Raw genomic sequence first — 18,975 nt, forward strand, 5'->3', positions numbered from 1 at the left:
TTAGTGTTTTCTTTTCCTCCGCTTTTGAAGTTGATTCTTGACCTGTGACTGTGAGTTTTTAATTTTCTGATGATTTTTATTGATTTTCTTTTCGTAATTTGTTTATTCTTTTGAATGTATCTTGTTTTTCCTGGACCTCTATACAAAACCATCGGGGTACTGAGGGAGATATTCTAAGCTTTTGCTTCTCCCTCAAATAGAAATGGTTTTGTTTTTAATGGCTACCGGGGCCGGTACCCCCTGAAGACGTCGGCTTCGGTGGTCGTATTTTTGTTTTATTTCATTTGTTTTGTATTATTGGTTTTAGGTCATCTTTATTTTTACGTAAAATTTTTTTTTCCTTCCACTTGTTGTTTGATCATATTATTTTTCTTTCTAGTGAAGCCACTGTTGTTTCAATTGATTTACATCCTGCCACTGCTGATAACCTTCAAGAACAGTATGTGAAGTTAACATTAAAGTTAACTGTTCAAGATGGGGTAGGTGTTGTATTTCACAATATTATCTTTCAATTGTGTATGTGTCAAAATTATAAGTTCCCAATTATAATCAATTTTTAAAATAATGATTCAGATAAAGCAATTACGAATTTCTGAAAATAAACATAATAGTTTTTGAAATGTATTCTAATTTTATACACTTATTTCTTGTTAAACACTTACTTGTTAAACACTTATAGTGTTTAACTATTAAAGTACAATGTTTTATAGAAATAAACATTTGTGTGTAACATGTTTATATACATTACAAAACATAAACATTCTTTCTTTAATTCTAATTTAACAAATTTGTATTTTTCAATGATTGAAAATTAATATTCTCCTTTTTTGTTCATCTGCTGTTATTTTAACTAAACCTACCACTATTTAATGGATCTTTTTAACACAAACCTTGATTGACACTTTGAAAGCTTGATGTATTTGAGGTTTTTTTAACACAAACCTTGAAATGAGAATTATTGATTTTTATAACATTTTGTGTTATGTGGATAATTTCACATTTTAGTTTGCCAATATGCATTTTATTTACCTACCAACTATGGCAGCAATATTAATATGAAACTTAACATTCATAAAATGCTTTAAAGTAATTTTATATACAGATGCTTAAATGTGCAAAATTATGCATTTAAGTATTTAAAGAAAAAAAAAACTGAACTTTTCCAGGTTAATTAACTATTATTAACTGTTAATTAACTTATTCATGTGTCAGATAACTGCTGTTTTGTAATAGTAACATTAAGGAATTATGTTTACTTAACATATAATAAAAATGAAAATGTCTTGTCAATTATTAAATATAAAAGATTTCTAAAATGGTAATTTTATTTCTTGTTAAAAATTTAATTATCTATCCTGTTAAAAAATTAACTCTGTTTATTTTAGTATCCTGATGTCATTCCAGATATTGATATTCGCAATCCTAGAGGATTATCTGATGAAATATTATCTAGGTCAGTGCTGATATAAAAATTATATCATATCTGGTTTTAATTATTCTTTAAGTATAGTTTTTTAAACTTTTGATTCTTCTAAGTACATTGTCTGGGCTTCCAAATTGTTCTCTTTTTCCTTTCATAACTTGAAGCTCGTTTTAGTCCTCTGTTGAATGATTTGAAAATCAGTTTAAAAAAGTTTCTTGAATACGCAAATGCACTGTAACTTTGTACATAAAGGTCAGATATGCCACTTTTCTTTAGATTAGCAGGATTTCAATTCCACCCTCCTGATTTCCATCTGAAGATTCAATTAACAATTCTTTATTTGAGAATGACAAGTTGAACTGTGGAAACATTCTGCAAAGTGAACAATAGTGTTTAAAATATTTTATCTGATTTATAGTATCTGAAATAATAATAATTATAAATATATGTATATATATTTATCAGTCGCAAAATTTTATAACTGTGAATTGGGGATTATATATTCCCTATTATGTTGTGCTCGAGAGAGATTACCTGTTTCAAAGATTGAACTTTTTCTCTTTAAATTATTTTAAAATGAATTTAGAACATTAAAAAGAATTTAGTTTACATTTAATAATTTGTTTCCAAATGTTATAAAAATTATTTTTTAAAATACTTTTCAGACATATATTGGAATTACTATTATGAAATCTTATGTTAATAAATCTTTAGTCTTGTTTTCAAATTGAGAAAATATTTTCTAATTAGTGTTCTAGCTAAAAATTTTCTAGTTTAACAATTTTTAAATTTTCATGATGATTTTATTCTTATTTCTTATGTTTATAGTTGTATCCAATTAAAAATTCAATAACAAATGAAAACTAATTGAGAATATACACTAATTTACATGTGTTATTTAATTTTATTTAGGTGTTCATTATCTGCCTAATTCACAACACATCTTTATTGATTTGGTATAATCAATAATGAATCTTATAAAAAAAAATGAAGACAGCTTTTAATGGGTACTTTTTAGCTGCAAAAATTTCAAAGGTGTGATAAGTAGTATCAAAGAATTCTAAACTTAAAATTATGGATATTCTTGAGAAAGAAATTATTCTGATAATTTTTTTATTAAAAAGACAAAAGGGCGCAAAAGTTGATCTTCTTTTTTCTTGCGCACTTTTAAAACAACTTGATAATTTTTGAAATGGTCTTAATTTTGTTAAAGTCTACTATGGTATTATTGATTACTTTTAGTATATTTCATTTTAAGTTTCATGTTTTAGAGACAGGAAAATGAATGATTTTATAACTTTTAATGTTATTTATTTTGTAAGCATTGTAGATCACAAAATATCTAAAACCGATCGTGATCAAAAGTTTGAGTAATTAATAAGTTAAGGGAGGGATTTGTTAAATGAGTGTTTTTAATTCATAGAAAGGTGCTTCGTTTGATTTATTGGTGTTTGATTAAAATATGGTGTTTGCATTTTTACTATATATAACCATTAAATCTAATTACTAATTGTCGTGTCTTAAACTAAAATTTTTAGACCACTTGGTTACTTGCTTTTTACTCTTTCAAAGTATTCCATAAATTCTCTCTTTGAGGATATTTTTGAACATTTTATTAAGCATTCATTATATGCTAGCAACTTTGATATAGAATAATTGACATAGTTACTTAAAGTAAATAATATCTTTTACAATATTATGTAATCTTTATCTGCTTTAAAGCAGATAAAGATTACATAATATTGAAAAACTTGCTACTTGATAGAAGTTTGCATCACATCTTGCTTTTAATGGAATATTACGAACAGTTTGTATTTACAGGGTATCTGCGTACCTGAAAAGTCATGAATTTCGATATTGAACATAATTTGTCATGAAATGTCATGATTTGAGTTTTTTTTATTTTTAAAATCATGGAAAGTCATGGATTTAGGTCACCAAAGAATTTTATTTTTAAAATGGAATCCTCTCCCCCCCCCCAATTTCATGGTGTTCCGAATATCTGAATTTGTAACAAAATTCCCACTCACAGTCATATTTGATTAAAATATAAAATATTTTTATCATGTTCTTTAAAAATTATGGTGTTCTTTCATAAAATGAAAGAAAAAACATTTCTAGAGTGAAGTATCTTTTAAACTTCTGTGATTTCAGAATTATTATTATTATTTTATCAATTCTAGCTGAAGCAATCAGAAAAATCAGCAGTCTTTCTTTTCTTTCTGATGAACAAGAAAAGTATCTTTAGAATATAATTTTGTAGAAAAAAAAGAAAAAAAAAATTAGTTGCTCAGCTATTTTTATTACTTCAGCTCTTTCTTTACTCTGTTTTTTTAAATTCAAAATCAATAAATATGAAGATGCAGAGTATAACAGTTTTAGTTATACATATCATTTCAATTAATGTTATAATGCTTTTGAAATGTACTGTTGTGTTTTTGTCGGAGAAAATAGTAACTTCGTTGAGTCAAGAAAAGTTCTTGGAATGAGTCATATAAAGTCATGAATTTGAAAATCTAAAATGTAGCAGATACCTTGTATTCATTACATTTTGTTTTGCAATAATAATTCAAATTATAATTTAATAATTCATGTTGAAATGATGCAAAATTACAAATATTGTAAGTATTTTCAAAATTACTGTTTTATTATTCAAATTTATAGCTTAAAATGTTCATCACAGTAATTCAAACGTCATGTTTATTATATTTGATAATTTTAAATGCTATAAAGATGTCTGATTTTTGTAAAGAAGGAGAAAAATTTCACTTATGAATTAATTCTCTGTGTTTTTATTTTATTTTTAGAATTACAAATGACTTGTTGAAAATAGCGGAGGATAAGAGAGGGAACTCGATGCTGTTTGAAATTATTGAGGTATTCTCTTTTCTTTGAAAAAGCATTAAAAAAAACCTATTATTTTCTCTTGATTATAAAATTATTGTTATTAAAACATTGTTCTTGGTATTGCGACTCCAGCAAGAATTTCACAACTAAAAATTGAGTGCATTTGATGTCGATATTTGATATCTGTGAATTTAAAAGGAATTTAAAGTGTGTTACTCATAAATTAATGTAGGTTCGTACTATTTTTTTTGACCTATTTGATTTCTCATTGCGTATGAATTTTATTTTTTGATGTACTATTATAAAATAAGATTTTGGGTGCTGTGACGTTATTCTAGCTGGAGTCAAAATGTGTAGTTGAGTTTCTCATTCCTTTGGAGAGAGAAAAAAAAAAGAAATCTTTAAATATAATTAAACTTTAGGTAACCATTTTTTTTAAAAATTGTTAAATGCAATGATTTGAACTAAATAAAAGTATTCATTTTCATATTCTGCAAAATGTAAAATTGATAACCTTTCTTATCAAAAATGTATATTTTAATTTGTTTTTTACCCATTGGGAAAAAAGGGGTGTATCTCTAAGACTTTCATGTTTGCATGCTTTTCGACTTCAATACTATGTTTGGAAGAGACCTCTCAATCAAAGGCAACTGTTGATGGGGTAGAGACAAGAAAAAATGAATAAATCTAAAGATATTTTTAATCTTTATTTAATTTTCACAAATAAACTGATGATGATGATTTATTACTCTAACTCAGAAATATGATTCAATGATTGTGAAATACAAGGGCCCTATCGAAATTACCGATATGAAGTTTGTAGTATTTTGCATTTTCTGTTCATTTTTTCTGTTAAAATTATACCAACACAATTCTGTTATCGGCAGTTTTAAACAGGGTTGTTTACCCATTTACCTGCACAAATAACCCGGGTTGGTTTTTTCTTTTTAAAGAAAAACCATTTAAAAAGAACCATAAAATTTTAATATATATAAATATATATTTTAATATATTAAATTTAAATGTTTTTTTCCCTCAAAAATAATTAGAAAAGGAGTTGGTTTTCCAACATTTTTGTCTCCTTTTATTACTATAGCTATTATAATTTCACACAATTTTGATTTTCTTCTTCAAATTCTGCCATTTCCAAGCTAATAATTTCGAGTACTTTTATAAAAATTGTGGACCAAAAAATATTTAATGTATTTTTGAAATCTTCGCCATGTGAGAAAGTATTAAATTTTAAAGAATGACAAATATTTTAGCATAACTGAAGTGAAATACATTTCATTCTTTGCATCTTACCAGGATTTTTTAATCTCAATGATATCACTTTTTATGAGACAATTATGTAATTTACCTGAAATGGCAAATGTCAAAGACTTATGAAATATTTTCCTATCTAATTACTATATCAGTTGAAGAGTCTTATGGCGTTATTATAAAAAATAAACCAAATTTTTTATTAGTATTGTTTTCTAATGGATACTTTACAAATTACCTGAATTTCTACTATATGACAAAACATTGCATTTAATCCTTTTATTGCCCATGTAGGCAAGTGGTGTTTTTTTTTTGATCTATCACACTCTCTAAAGGCATGGAAATTGGGAAATTGCAGTTTATCATTATATTGCCTTCAGCCCTTTTATTCAATTCCTACTATTAGTTCCTATATATATATATATATTATATATCTCCCTATATATATATATTCCTATATATATATATATATATTCCTATATATATATTCCTCCCTATATATATATATTTATATATCTTGTTCAAATTTACAATTGTTAATAAAACACTTTTTATTCATTCAGTCAAGTTCAAACTAGTAGTGGATGACACTTGATATTAATACACTTTTTTCAAATTTTAATTAATTAATTAAATTTAATTAATTAATTTTAGTTTTATATGGGAGAAAGAAATTTCTCTTATATAACACCATATATAGAAATGAAAATTGCAATTAAATTCACTTTCTATTTTGTCACTTAATATTGTGATTCTGTCATTTGTTTATGCATATTTATATTAATTATAAATATTTAATAAAAAGTAACTAAAATAAAATTATTCTTAGTTCACCTCAGTAGGAATCAACTTTAATTTTTTTAAAAATTTTTTTATGCTTGTTAATAATTATAAACAAGATACTTTTTGATTTTAGAACTATTTCTGATTTCAATTTTGGAATTTATTTGTTGTTTTATGTTTTGTTGCTTTCTTCTCAAATAGCTCCAGATGATAGTTGATCACAATAATTTTTGTGCTTCACTATTTACAGGCTGCCAAAGATTACATAACAGCTGGCAATAGACCTTGCGAAGAATGCGCAATTTGTCTTTATGGATTTCATAATGATGACATCTTTACTAAAACAGAATGTTACCACTATTTCCACTCTCATTGTCTAGCTCGTTATGCAAAGAACTCCTCTAGGAGTGAAGATGATTCAAAATCTGATGATTCATCAAAGAATGAGGTAGGCATTACTTAAGTATAATTATTAAGAATATATTATGTTATATAAAATATATAACACATAGCTGCCAACTCTACTGGATATTGCTAGTTTCTCCTGGTCTTCTGGTTAAATTAAAATTCTCCTGGTTTTTGAACATTTTAGAAAATTCCCTAAAATTGAGTAAGTTTCCCAAAAAAATCCCTATTGAAATAATTTTTTTTTTACAGATTATTGCTTGAATATTTAACTTATTACTAGTACATAATGATGTAAACCTCATTATAGAATTCAGTTCAAAACTTTTTTTGTTCTAAAATGTTCGATTTATTTTAATTTGGAGATCTCTTTTTAAATTTATAACAAAAAATCTTTTAATTGTTTTTGATAAATTAAATGCCTATTAATATTTGAATTTATGAGTAAACATAACTGGAAAATATTGCAGTTTTTCTATGTGTAAAGTATTTAGTACATTATGCAACAATTATCATGAAATTTATATTATTTCGTAAAATTTACTGAATCACACTTGCCAACTCTCCTGCTTTTGCCTCAAATCTTCGCCCTCAGGCCTTCAGGGTGTTTTCTCCTACTTTTTTCTATTTAGTGCAAGATAGAGGAAAAAAACAGCAATTTGTGCAATTTCCTTCCTAACTTGTGCTTCAGATCATGCTGGGCATTTATTTAGAAAAATTTTGCCCCATAGCAACATCACTAAAAATTATGGTGAGTGTGAACCAAAACAGCAATAACCAATGAAATGGCAAAATCAGAGATATCTTGGACACCATTAGGCAAAATGTTTTTTCACTTTCTATAGATGCCAGTTTTTTTTTTAAATAATGCTAAATCAGCAACATCTGCAGTTTTAAAACAGTAGCAGTTAAAAAAAAATTAAGAAATACATTTATAAAGTATTGTATTCATTATTGACATATTTTGTTAGTTTTGAACTTCTTCCTAAATTTGAAAAAATCAAAAGATATGTTTTAATATAATTCTATAGAACCTTATATTTTATAGTAAGAGCACGTATCTTTATTAGTCAGTGTCAGAATCTTACTGTGGTCTATTTTATGTAATGTAAATAATATATTTTGAAATAAACTTCTTGTAGGAAGTGTGAATTAGGTTTAATTTTCAATATTGCGCTATGTCGTGATACAAAAAGAGTCTCCTGCTTTTTTATTTTCTAAGGTTGGCAGGTCTGCTGAATTTTTTCCTATCTATGCTGGCAGCTATGTATAACAGGGTGCGTAGCGTTTTTAAAAAGTGCTTAAAGGTGCTTATTTTCGATTTTCGTTTTTTAAAGGTGCTTATTTTCGATTTTCGTTTTTTAAAGGTGCTTTTTTCATTGGGTGTTTTTAAAAAGTGCTAAATTTTCAGTTTTTCAAACTAGGTTGATTTTCGCTTCAAGTTATGCAAAAAGACAGAGTTCTCATTGTTCTATTCAACGTTTTCACAATTAATTCAACACCAATCTATTTCGGCGTATTGTCAGTCCGTAGCGTATGAGAACGCCCTTCGTTTTACACCATTCAAAATTTCGTGATTTTTGACAATCGTCAAAAACAATACCAAAAGTTTATTTTTTTTACATGGCTGTTAATATAAGATAAAACCGTCAATTGTCAAAAACTTTCCAGCCCTGCCTGACTAATGATATTTTTTTAAAGTGCCTAAAAATATTTTTGAGTGCTTGAAAAGTTCATGAAAAGTGCTTATTTTTTGGTAAATAATTTGGCTACCTGTATAACAACATTATATGTTTTATAAAATAAAAATAATAAATTTTAGCCGAGAGAATAATAGTTTAGATAACTTGCTAGCAAAAGTAAAAGAAGATTATCTCAATTTTGCGACCCAAAATTGAGATAATCTAGTGAGCTGTAAAAAAAGTAAAGTAACTGAAATTTCCTATTTCATGGATGTATGTGACTCAGATTATAAAAAGTAAACTATTCCTGCAACAGAGGATCGTGGAGGTTAAGGCTGCACAATTTCAAGGCCAATAGCATGATTGTGGCGATGTGATCAGCATTGTGCACACATTGTCATTACTTCCTTGAAATTATAATATGCATTAGTTATAACGGTTCTTGAGATACATTATTTATAAAGATTGTTCTAACAATCTTGGAAGTTTATCTTCTTATTCCTTTCACTTTAAAAGTTACAAGTGTTTTATGCATTTTGTGCAGTCTGTGAGATTCGTGTTTCTGAATTCGTGTTTCTGAATTTTGAGTAACGAAAGCATCTTACCATTGTTATCTAAAATGATGCTATTTTTATTTTCTCAGAATTGCTATTTTTCTTCTTAATGATCTTTTTTTTTTAAAAAAAAAAAATTATTTTATTATATAAGTAGTTAAAACAAAAACTGATGTAACTAGTTACTAAATAAGATTTTATGCTGTTTGTTCCAACTATCTTCCTTAATAAATGAGCACATGAGCTTTTTTATATATTTTTTTTAAAGAATGGTTAATTATTTATTCAGGACCTAATATCTTTTTTATTATTCAAGTATTATTTCTTGTTAGAATTTTTTATAATTCAAAACTGTTTCGAATTTTAAAAAAATGAGCTAGGATAAAAATTGATTATAAAAATTTCCTTAAGTTACATGTACACATTGTGCATTATGAATTATCTTTTATTACAAATTATATTCTTTAAGAATTTAATTACAAATGTTAGTGCCATAAGCAAAAGCACAAACATTTGTAGTTCTATTTTTGACTTTTCAATTCAAATTTCTTAATCACTAGTGGCACACAAGCAGTGCAATTAATATTACACACAGATTAAATATCCTATTGTAGTGTATTTTTGTGTTCTTTTTTAATTTATTGATTATAGAAATTTCCTTTATTTACCTGTACGCACTATGCAATATGAATTATGATGCATATAATTGATGCATGTAGTGTAATATATGTCGCATGCTAACATGCTTTGTAGCATATTTCATAATATCCTGCAAAGTTAGCTGGAATTTTTAATATCTCATTTTTGACTTTGATGTTATGTTGCATTATGTTTCATCCTAGCACTTTTATTTCTTTTAAAAATTATACTAATTTTGTATTAATTGATTACAGTTGCTGTGTCCTGTATGTCGTCTTCCAATTCATTTCGACGGAGTTGACGATTCATATCCCTCCCCTGTAAAATGTGAAGATGAGTTTTCTGTTACTGATACTATTTTGCAAACACAAAAGAAGCTACAAGAGCTTTATATAAAACAAGTAGAAAAAGGTGGGATTATAGATCTTGAAGCTGAAAAAAATAAATACCTTATTGAAATATCTCATGTAAGTTAAACTTATTTTATGTTCATGTTTTACTTTTATTAGTTTCAATTAATATCAGTAATTTGATTTGATAATGTCTGTAATTTGATTGTTTGATAGGCAGTATGCAATACTGTATTAGAAACTTTCTAAGTTTCAGTTTAAAAAAAAGAAGAACCTGAATTTATTGAAGGTTGTTTTATATAGTTGAACCTCGTTAAGACAAAAAAGTAATTTTCTCTATCACCTTATCTTAAACTATAATAATTGCCTTCTTTAATCCAAACGTAAAAACAAACTCACCTGCTTAAAAAAGTTAATATTCACATCAGAGAACGAATTTCTCATGACCTTCACAGTGACCTTCATTGAAGCAAGTTTGTTTTTCTGAACTAGACAAGCGATGTAACTGTATTTTTTCTTGGAACAAAGGGAGGTTGCTGTTAGTTCACATTAATCTGTGTTTTCTGACATCATCAGCTAAAGATGTGAGGGGGGTGGGCTTCTAAAATTAGGGTGTGTGGCTGTGTATTTGAGAAGTGATTATAAATGTAAATTTTGTTTTAAAAAATACTGATCAACTTGAATATATATATATGCATTGTATACATATGTATTGTATATTTTTGAGCCTATTCTACAATTCAGTAAATCATAATAATCAGAACTTGTATTGTATAAGAATGAGTGATATTTTGAGATTGTGGCAAATTTTCAGTGAGCGGAATTCACACTTTTGTTTATACCATGTCTCAGATCTGTAGAATAAGTTAGATTTAACATTGAAAATTCTAATTTTTGTTGAAGTTATATTTTTGATTTTCCAGAATTTATTGTGAATAATGTAACTGCTTTGGACTTTGTTGAATTTATTTAGTATATCTTCATCAGTTCTGCCTTTATTGTTAATTATACTATTAAGATAGTTAAAACTGTTTGCCTCTTCTAGTTTATTAACATTATGTGCTAATTGCATAATTTATTTAATTAAAATTTATTATATTTGTTTGTATGACTTGGTTATAAAATCTTAAATTATTATTTTCAATTCAATTTTTGAATGAATTGAAAAATTTTATGTTTGATGTTTTTAATATTATGTGATTAAATTAGTTTATTGTCTTGTTGAAGATTATTGAATTTATGGTAGCCTCTAATTAAAATATATCAGACTTTTAAAATAATTTTCATGTGTTAGCATTTTTAATTATTTTTGAAATCAATTTTAATATACAAAAATGTTAATCAATCAGTTATTTTAAACTTAAGATTGTTCAAGAATTATTTTGTACCTAAGCTGAAATTAATATTTAAATTATTGCTAAAAATGTCCTGTTAGAAATATTTTTGAACATATGAAATATTTTATAATCTGACTAATAAAAAGGTGATCAATTACGTCGATGATAACGTAATGATAGTAGAAGTAAGTATAGAGGTTTGTCTTTTATCACCTATATTACCAGTTTCTGTGGTTCCTTGCTGAATCAGCAATTGATTTCTTATTGACTACTTGCCAAGTTAGAGCTGTTTGCCATAACCTTAAGGTCAATTAGTCAGTGTGTAGCTTTGTTTACTTTTTCCATGCGTGGCTTAGTTTATTTTTACTGTCTGTTCTCACTTACCATTTAGATTATATATGCTATATAAACTTTATTAAGTTAATTATATTTTTTCTTCTGCATTGCTAGAATGATATCTAGATTTGAATAAAATGTACTTTTACAGGTTCCTAGTGTTTTGGATGCAGCTTCTGAAGAGGAAACGAGTTTAAAAATGGCTGACGAGAAAGACAAAACTCAGACAACTTCCCCATCTGAGAATGCACAGAATGACAAGCGGGATTCCCAGAAGTACTCTTCACTTAGATCTTCAAATTCAGATAGATCTAATCAGAAATTTACAAAGCATAATGAAGATAGAAGACGAAATGAGGGGTCACGACCTTACCAGGGTAATGATTACAGAAATGATAGATATCAAAGTAATAGAGGTGGCAGTGGATATCGAAGAGATCCAAGGAGTAGGAATAATTATGACAGGAGATATGATGGTTACAACAATGAAAGAAGTGATAGGTATGGTGGCATGAACAGAGATAGATACAGCAATCCTAGAAGAAATAATTGGCATGAAAACCAATTTAAAAGCAATCGATATGAGAGACACGATAAAGTTGATGACAGAAACAGCCAACCATATGAAAAACTTGATAAGTATGAAGATGAAAATAATCGACAATATGAAGAGCATGATAGAAGCAACCAGAAATATGAAAGATATGATAGGTACAATGATAGAAGCAGTCAGAAATATGAGAGACACGATAAGTATGATAGAAATATGAAAAGAAACGAAAGGCATGACAAGAATGATGATAGAAACAGCCAAAGATATGATCATCCTGAAGGTCAAGGAAAGAAGCAGCCCGATTCAGAAGAAGGTGCCTCGTGCAAGGATAATGTAGATGAGGATAAATCTTTCGATGTTGCCGAAAGAAGTGATGATGATAATGTTCAGGATGAACCAACTGCTAAGGTTGGCAACGAAAAACGAAATGATAGATATGGCAGTGATAGAAGAAATCCTAATTACAGTGGAGGTCATCGGAACAATCAATTTAATGATAGAAGAGAAAATAGATACGATAGGAGAAATGTCAGATACGATAATAACAAAAGGTTTGGTAAATTTGATGGTAGGGATGGTCAATATGAGAGAAGAAATGGCAGATTCGATAGTCGAAAATATAATGAGCACAATGGATCTAGAAGAAATGAAAATTTTGGTAGAAATGACAGGGCACATGAAGTGAATCGTAATAAATATTTAAATCCGGAAAATGAGGTGAGTGAGTCGCAATTCAGCAATGAAGTAGAGGCCAAAAATACTAGCATAGTTGAAAAAGAAAGTGAAAATTCAGGTATTGTAGGTGAGGAGAGTATCTGCGTGAGTGATTATCATACAGAACTAAATGTAAGCAATAAAATTTCATCAACAGAGGAAGTATTGGCTGAAGGTGGTGAAAAAGCATCTGTAAGTCAATCCAAATCAAGTTACTCTTCAGACCGCAGACACAATTTTCCCAATAGAAATTCTGGCCCTCGTAAGCAAAGTGATGGCAGAAACTACAGCAGACACTATCAAAGATCTAATTCGAATAGAGATAGGTATTCAAGGCAGCCTAATTATCATCCAGAGAGGAGACAAACCAAACCGCAAAACTTCAGGAGGAATTCTGACAACACGGATGAAGGTGAAAATTCTAATCCTTCGAAATACGATGAAGCAGTTGCTGAAGGTGCTGGCGAACCTGTAGAAAGCAACTTGGAAGAAAGTCAAGAATGCAATAATGAAGAGTCTGGAGACTTTCCTGATAGCCAACATTCCAAAAAGAGCTCTATGAGAACTGATTCTGGAAATGTGAACCATTACAAAAACTATCAAGACGGAAAGCAAGGATATAATAATAGATATCAAAATAATAATAAAAATTACCGCGAAACACGCCCATACAGAAATAATCCTCGCTCTAGGAATAACCAAGGTGATTATACTGACAGGACTTCTAATAGTAGTCAAAGACAGGTTCCCCAAAAATATTCTAATGATAGTAGCCATAATTCTCCACTAACTGAAAATGATTCAGACGTTAAGCCCGAAACAATATCAAAGGAAAGTGTTGTTGAATCTGTTCCAGTTGAATCCAGCAAGTCAACAGTACCAGCTAAGAGTTCTGATTTGGAAAAGTCTGTACCGACCTCTAATTTTCTTCCTCCCATGTCCTCAGTTGCACCTCCCCCAGGCTTCCAGAACCCTACGAGGAAAATAGTTTATGGTTTGGCTGCTGCGAATCCTCCCCCCGGATTCAACCGAAGCTGACAACATCCGTTTTATAAGGACTCTTACGTGTGGTACAAAAGTTGGCTGCGATGTTTCTTTGGACTTATTTATTTTTGATTTGTTACGTAAGAACCAGTTTTTGTCTGAATTTATTAGCTACCTCTGTTTATGAATTTGTTAATTTCAATATTAAACTTTGTAAAATTGTATTATAAACAGTTGAGAAAAATAAATGTTTTTGTTCCTCTCTGAGAAGCTGTTTTTATGTTCCGGTAATTCTTGTTTTTAAATTTTCAACTCCTGACCTATATTTGGGAAAACGTTAAATTTATTTTTTATGGCTTTTAAAAGTAAAGTAATTCTAGATAGGATATGTTAGGTTTGAAGATCACAGAGCTAAGCTACTTTTGGACTATTTTGATTGAGGTTAATTTGTCTTGAGTTATTTTATCAAGCTGACTAAATAAAGAAGATCTAATTGTTAATTTAAATTTAATGTTGCAATAACCACTGATTTTCAACTGTCAACCCTAGACTATATTTAGGTAGGATTAAAATTTTCTTTTAAATATTTCTAGATAGAATATTTCTAGATAGGAAATGAAAGCAGGTTCGGCGAGGTTTTTTATTTCTATTTTTGCAGGTTTTTATTTCTATTTTTTTTTGTTGCACTATTTTGGCTGAGTTTGTTAAGTTACGACTAATTTGTCTTGTCTTTTTTATTTTAAGCTATTTTGTCAGAAATGGCTAAGTGAAAAAGTAATAAGTGATGTAATATCACAGCATATAATTGTAAACTTTAATTTTATGTTATAATAACCCACGACTTTCAACTGTCATTGCCAGACTGTATTTAGGTACGATAAAATTTTTTTTCTATGGTGTTCAAAGGGAAAGTAATTCTACCTTAGAAATAATAGCAAGTTTAAAGGCCACTGAGGTAAGTTATTTTTTGGCATTATTTTAACAGAGGTTATTTGTAAGATCAGGCATGTTTATTTGGGCTATTTTTCAGGTTAGTTATATATATATATATAAAAAAGAAAAATTGTTTGATAATACATCATAATTGTAAATTTAAATTTTATTTATTGTTAATGAACCCAAGGAAATAAATAATGTAAAGCATAAGTCCACGTAATTGAACAGGCAATTGAATAGTTGTCAATATTTATTCTTTTTAATTGACTTTTAATTTCAGTGTTAGGAATTTTTTTTTCAGAAGGGATTAAGTTTCATTGATTCTTTTCCCACCTCTTGTTTGAACTTTGCAGTTAAGCAAATGTTCCATTTATAATGTTTTGATATTCATTATTAAATGCAAACTTTTCTTTTTGCAAAGAAATTTGAAATGTACTGAGTAAAAAATATTTGCAAATGTCAGGGGCCAGGTACTTTTTGTGTTGCGTTGGTATTGTTTTTTCTGTCAGAATGCATTTTATTTGTGTGAAAAATTTATCTTTGTTTTGCTTTACAGTGGACATACAAAAATGTCATCAAAGAGCTTTACCATGACTGAAAGTTACTTATGTTATGACCCCCTGAGGTGGACTGGAACATTTTTTTGTTTCTGTCCCGTTTTGAGTTTGATTTACTCCAAATAAGCACATCAACCATGTAACACCTTATAACGCTAAATATCTTTAAAGGTTTCATTACCGAAAGTTTGCGATATTTTCCAGTCACTGAAATCATTGATAGTCTCTCCAATCAGACAGTAATAGACACAAGACATATAACTCTAAATGTCTACTCTAAAAAATGCAAAGATATCTTATTCCGTTTGAAAACTGTCGTTGAACGGCCGACCCAATTTTTTGGGTTTATGAATACTTATGTTGAACTCCGTAGCCTTGTAATTTTTAACATAATCCAGGAGACAAGGGAATTTCTGGATCAAGTTTTGGGAGCTATTTGCTTTCATGGAGGACTTTTTGATGGAACTGGCCCGCATTTGCTTTAGCATTGTGGAGAGGAAAACTTCCCACGGTTAACCTGAAGGCAAGGGGACTCTAACCTATGATCCGTCTACCACTGAGGATATTTTTCGTCAACACTGGTCAGTGCAAGTCTGATGCCGATTTCGTGTTAACCAGCCATCGCTAGGATTCGATCCTGTTACACCCCACCGGAAGGTGGACGTTCTATCCCCTGAGCAATCACAGCTCGGGCAAAGATATCCTAGCTGTCATTGAACAGCAGACCCAATTTTTTGGGTTTACGACTACTAATGTACGTACCACGTAGCCTTGTAATTTTGAGCCCAATCCAGAAGACAAGGGAACTCTTGGGTCAAGTATTGGGAGAAATTTGTCATCGTGGAGAACTTGTTTAGGGGACTAACCCGCATTTGCGTTACATTGAGAGGAAGACCGCGAGAACCTCCCACGGTTAGCCTGATGGCAAGAGGACTCTAAGCCATGATCCGTCTACCACCGTATTTCACGTCATCACTGACCGGTGCATGCCGAATGCGAAAATCGTATCGACCAGCCATCGCTGGGATTCGGTTACTCAAAATCTAATTCTAACTTTTAACTCAGCCATTCTACTCACTTATATTATAGTAGGTTATCTAAACTACAAAATACGCCCATATGTGCCTAACTTGCTACTATATTTAAATGTTTAAGATTCGGCCATGCAATTTATAACTGTAGAGGAAAGGAAATATGTTTTCTTTGTAGCCAATCTACTTTTAGAAATTGAACTTTTCCAGAAATTGTAATGAGCTTCATTCCACTAATTCTAGACGATGTTCAAAATGGAAGCAGATCATAAAAGTAAAAAAAAAATATTTCTTACACTAATGCAAAAACTAAATATACTCTCAGCCAAAATCAAACTTTTCATATTCTGCATTAGTTTCTAATGCAAAAGCAACAAAATCAATTGGCATTCAGAGAAGCTTCTCTAAAGTCTCTAGTCCGTCTAATTATCCAATTCCATTTCAAAAACATAAATCAAGAATTGGAAAAATCTCTTCATAATGTCCGTTCACACCAAAAGATGATTACTGCTCGAAAGTTTCCTCACTTGAGTTGAAAACAGCTATTAAAAATTTTCACCAGTACCTGATAATATACACAATAGTTTGATTAATCATCTATTTGACTGTCTCTTCCTAACTATCTTAAAACTGTTCAATAGTATTTGGATGGGGGGGGGGGATTTCCTGTAAAAAGGAGAAACCTGGAAAAGACCTTACAAATCCTTTAAACTATAGACTGATAGTTCTCTGTAAACTGTTCGAAAAGATTATCAATGCTAGACTGACACATTTACTTAAAAGCAGAAGCCTCTTATCTCCAAAACAAGTGGATTTATGAAATATCGTTCCACTATAAATATTCTATTGCTTTTAGAAACCGAAAGTGTTGCGGCAAATGTTTATCTTGACATGCTTGAGGTACGGTTAATGACACAAATCGAAACTGATTCTACGGATTACATCTTGCAGTAAGATGGAACACCGTCATGCTGGGGTACTATGGTTCGCACATTTTTAAATCAACATCTTCCAAACCGTAGGATCGGTCGAAGTGGAGATGCCGACGACATCGTCTGCTCTTGGCTCTGAGATCTCCGGACTTGACACCCTTCGATTTCTACCTATGAGGTTATGTGAAAGATAGGGTAAGGTGTATGTGCTTCCCATGCCCAAAATAATTATTTATTTTAAAACCGTCGTTGAGCAGCCGACTAAATTTTTTTGGGTTTGCTGCTCTTGTATTTTTGAACTCCATCCAGAAGACAAGGGAACTCCTGGATCAATTATTGAGAGAAATTTGCTTTAATGTAGGACATTTTGATGGAACTTACCCTCATCTGCGTTACATGGAGGGGAAAACCTCCATATGTTAGCTGGATGGCAAGGGGACTCTAACCTATGATCCGTCTACCACTGAGAATATTTTACGTCAGCACTGTGGACAGTACAAGTCGAATGTGGAATTCGCATCGACCAGCCATTGCTGGGATTCGAACCCAGTTCACCTGATCGGAAGTGATCTTTATTATTTAATAATTACATTTTTCATTGGTCTGAACATTAGAAATTATTCATGTGGTCTTATTTTTCATAGTATGGTCTCTAATGAATTAAAAAAAATTTTAAAAATTGCAAGACAGTTTCTTTTTCACAAATTTATTGATAAAAATATTTTTTTTTTATTAAACAAGTCTAAAATAATAGTTGTATAACATAACAGGTTTGGGATATAGTTGCACTTTACAATATTCATTAAATGTTTTACTCTTACTATAAGTAATACAAAAAAAATCTCTCATACATTTTTAACAAGCAGTAATTTTTGTTATAGGAAGAAAAAAAAATTAAAGTCATAGCCAAGTTCAGTTAAAACGCTGCAGAATTTTCTTTTTATAGATGCAGTTTAAATTTGGAAATTTAATGCTTAGTAATTTCCGTTCTGAGACATTCTTTCTGAATGAGTTATTTTTGTAGTGGTTATAACAAATACGTTTCTGACACATATATAAAAAAAGAAAGAAAAACGTTTTGTCAGTATTTTTAAAATCGTATTCTTAGGGCGCTTTTTCATTACACGACACGATACCGACAAAATCGGACGACAAATGTGTGAACGACAATGTCGTTGCCGGATCGTTCAAGCAATTGTTTTTTCACTTGTCCGATATCGTTAGTCCGAGAAGTAGAAATTCTTGTTCAATCAATGTATTGAGTTTGAGTGTGTAGAGGCATAAAATTTCAATAATTTATTTGAACGTGTTTTGAAAAATTATAAGTTTTAGTTTTGAATTCGTTTTGGCAACGGAGTTAGATATATAATAAATGTTGTTGTGTTCTAAAATGCTTAAGAAATAAAATATGTTATTTTTTCTATAAAATTATTTGTAGTATAGTAAATTGGCATTCATTTAATTCAGTTGGCACAAAGACCCAACAAGTGAGCAGTTGCTTGTGTTCTGCTGTGATTTTTTTCGGCAAACTTTAAATATGCCGGATGATAATCGTCGTCTCAAACTTCTTACTTTATTTTAGAAGAAAAAAGCTAGCAGTGCAGAAACGTTTTTGGGTGCACGAAATGGTACTTACGTATTAACGCCAC

At 29.5% G+C, this 18,975-nt stretch overlaps 1 protein-coding gene across 3 annotated transcripts in view; it reads left to right on the forward strand.

Moving 5' to 3' along the window:
* Positions 1–14,134, forward strand: part of LOC107441924 (GATA zinc finger domain-containing protein 14) — a 214,804-nt gene extending 200,670 nt beyond the window's left edge. For 2 of the 3 annotated variants that reach the window (XM_071179429.1, XM_043048305.2), the window contains exons 4-9: positions 380–479; positions 1,386–1,453; positions 4,231–4,300; positions 6,567–6,764; positions 9,851–10,063; positions 11,771–14,134. In XM_071179429.1, coding sequence (XP_071035530.1) covers positions 380–479; positions 1,386–1,453; positions 4,231–4,300; positions 6,567–6,764; positions 9,851–10,063; positions 11,771–13,924 — 2,803 coding nt within the window. In that variant the 3' untranslated portion in view covers positions 13,925–14,134. The remainder of the gene's footprint in view (positions 1–379; positions 480–1,385; positions 1,454–4,230; positions 4,301–6,566; positions 6,765–9,850; positions 10,064–11,770) is intronic. The other variant, XM_071179430.1, reaches the window with a different exon arrangement.
* The last annotated feature ends 4,841 nt before the right edge of the window (positions 14,135–18,975 follow it).

Source organism: Parasteatoda tepidariorum, chromosome 4 (assembly GCF_043381705.1).
Source record: "Parasteatoda tepidariorum isolate YZ-2023 chromosome 4, CAS_Ptep_4.0, whole genome shotgun sequence".
Classification (NCBI taxonomy): domain Eukaryota; kingdom Metazoa; phylum Arthropoda; class Arachnida; order Araneae; family Theridiidae; genus Parasteatoda; species Parasteatoda tepidariorum.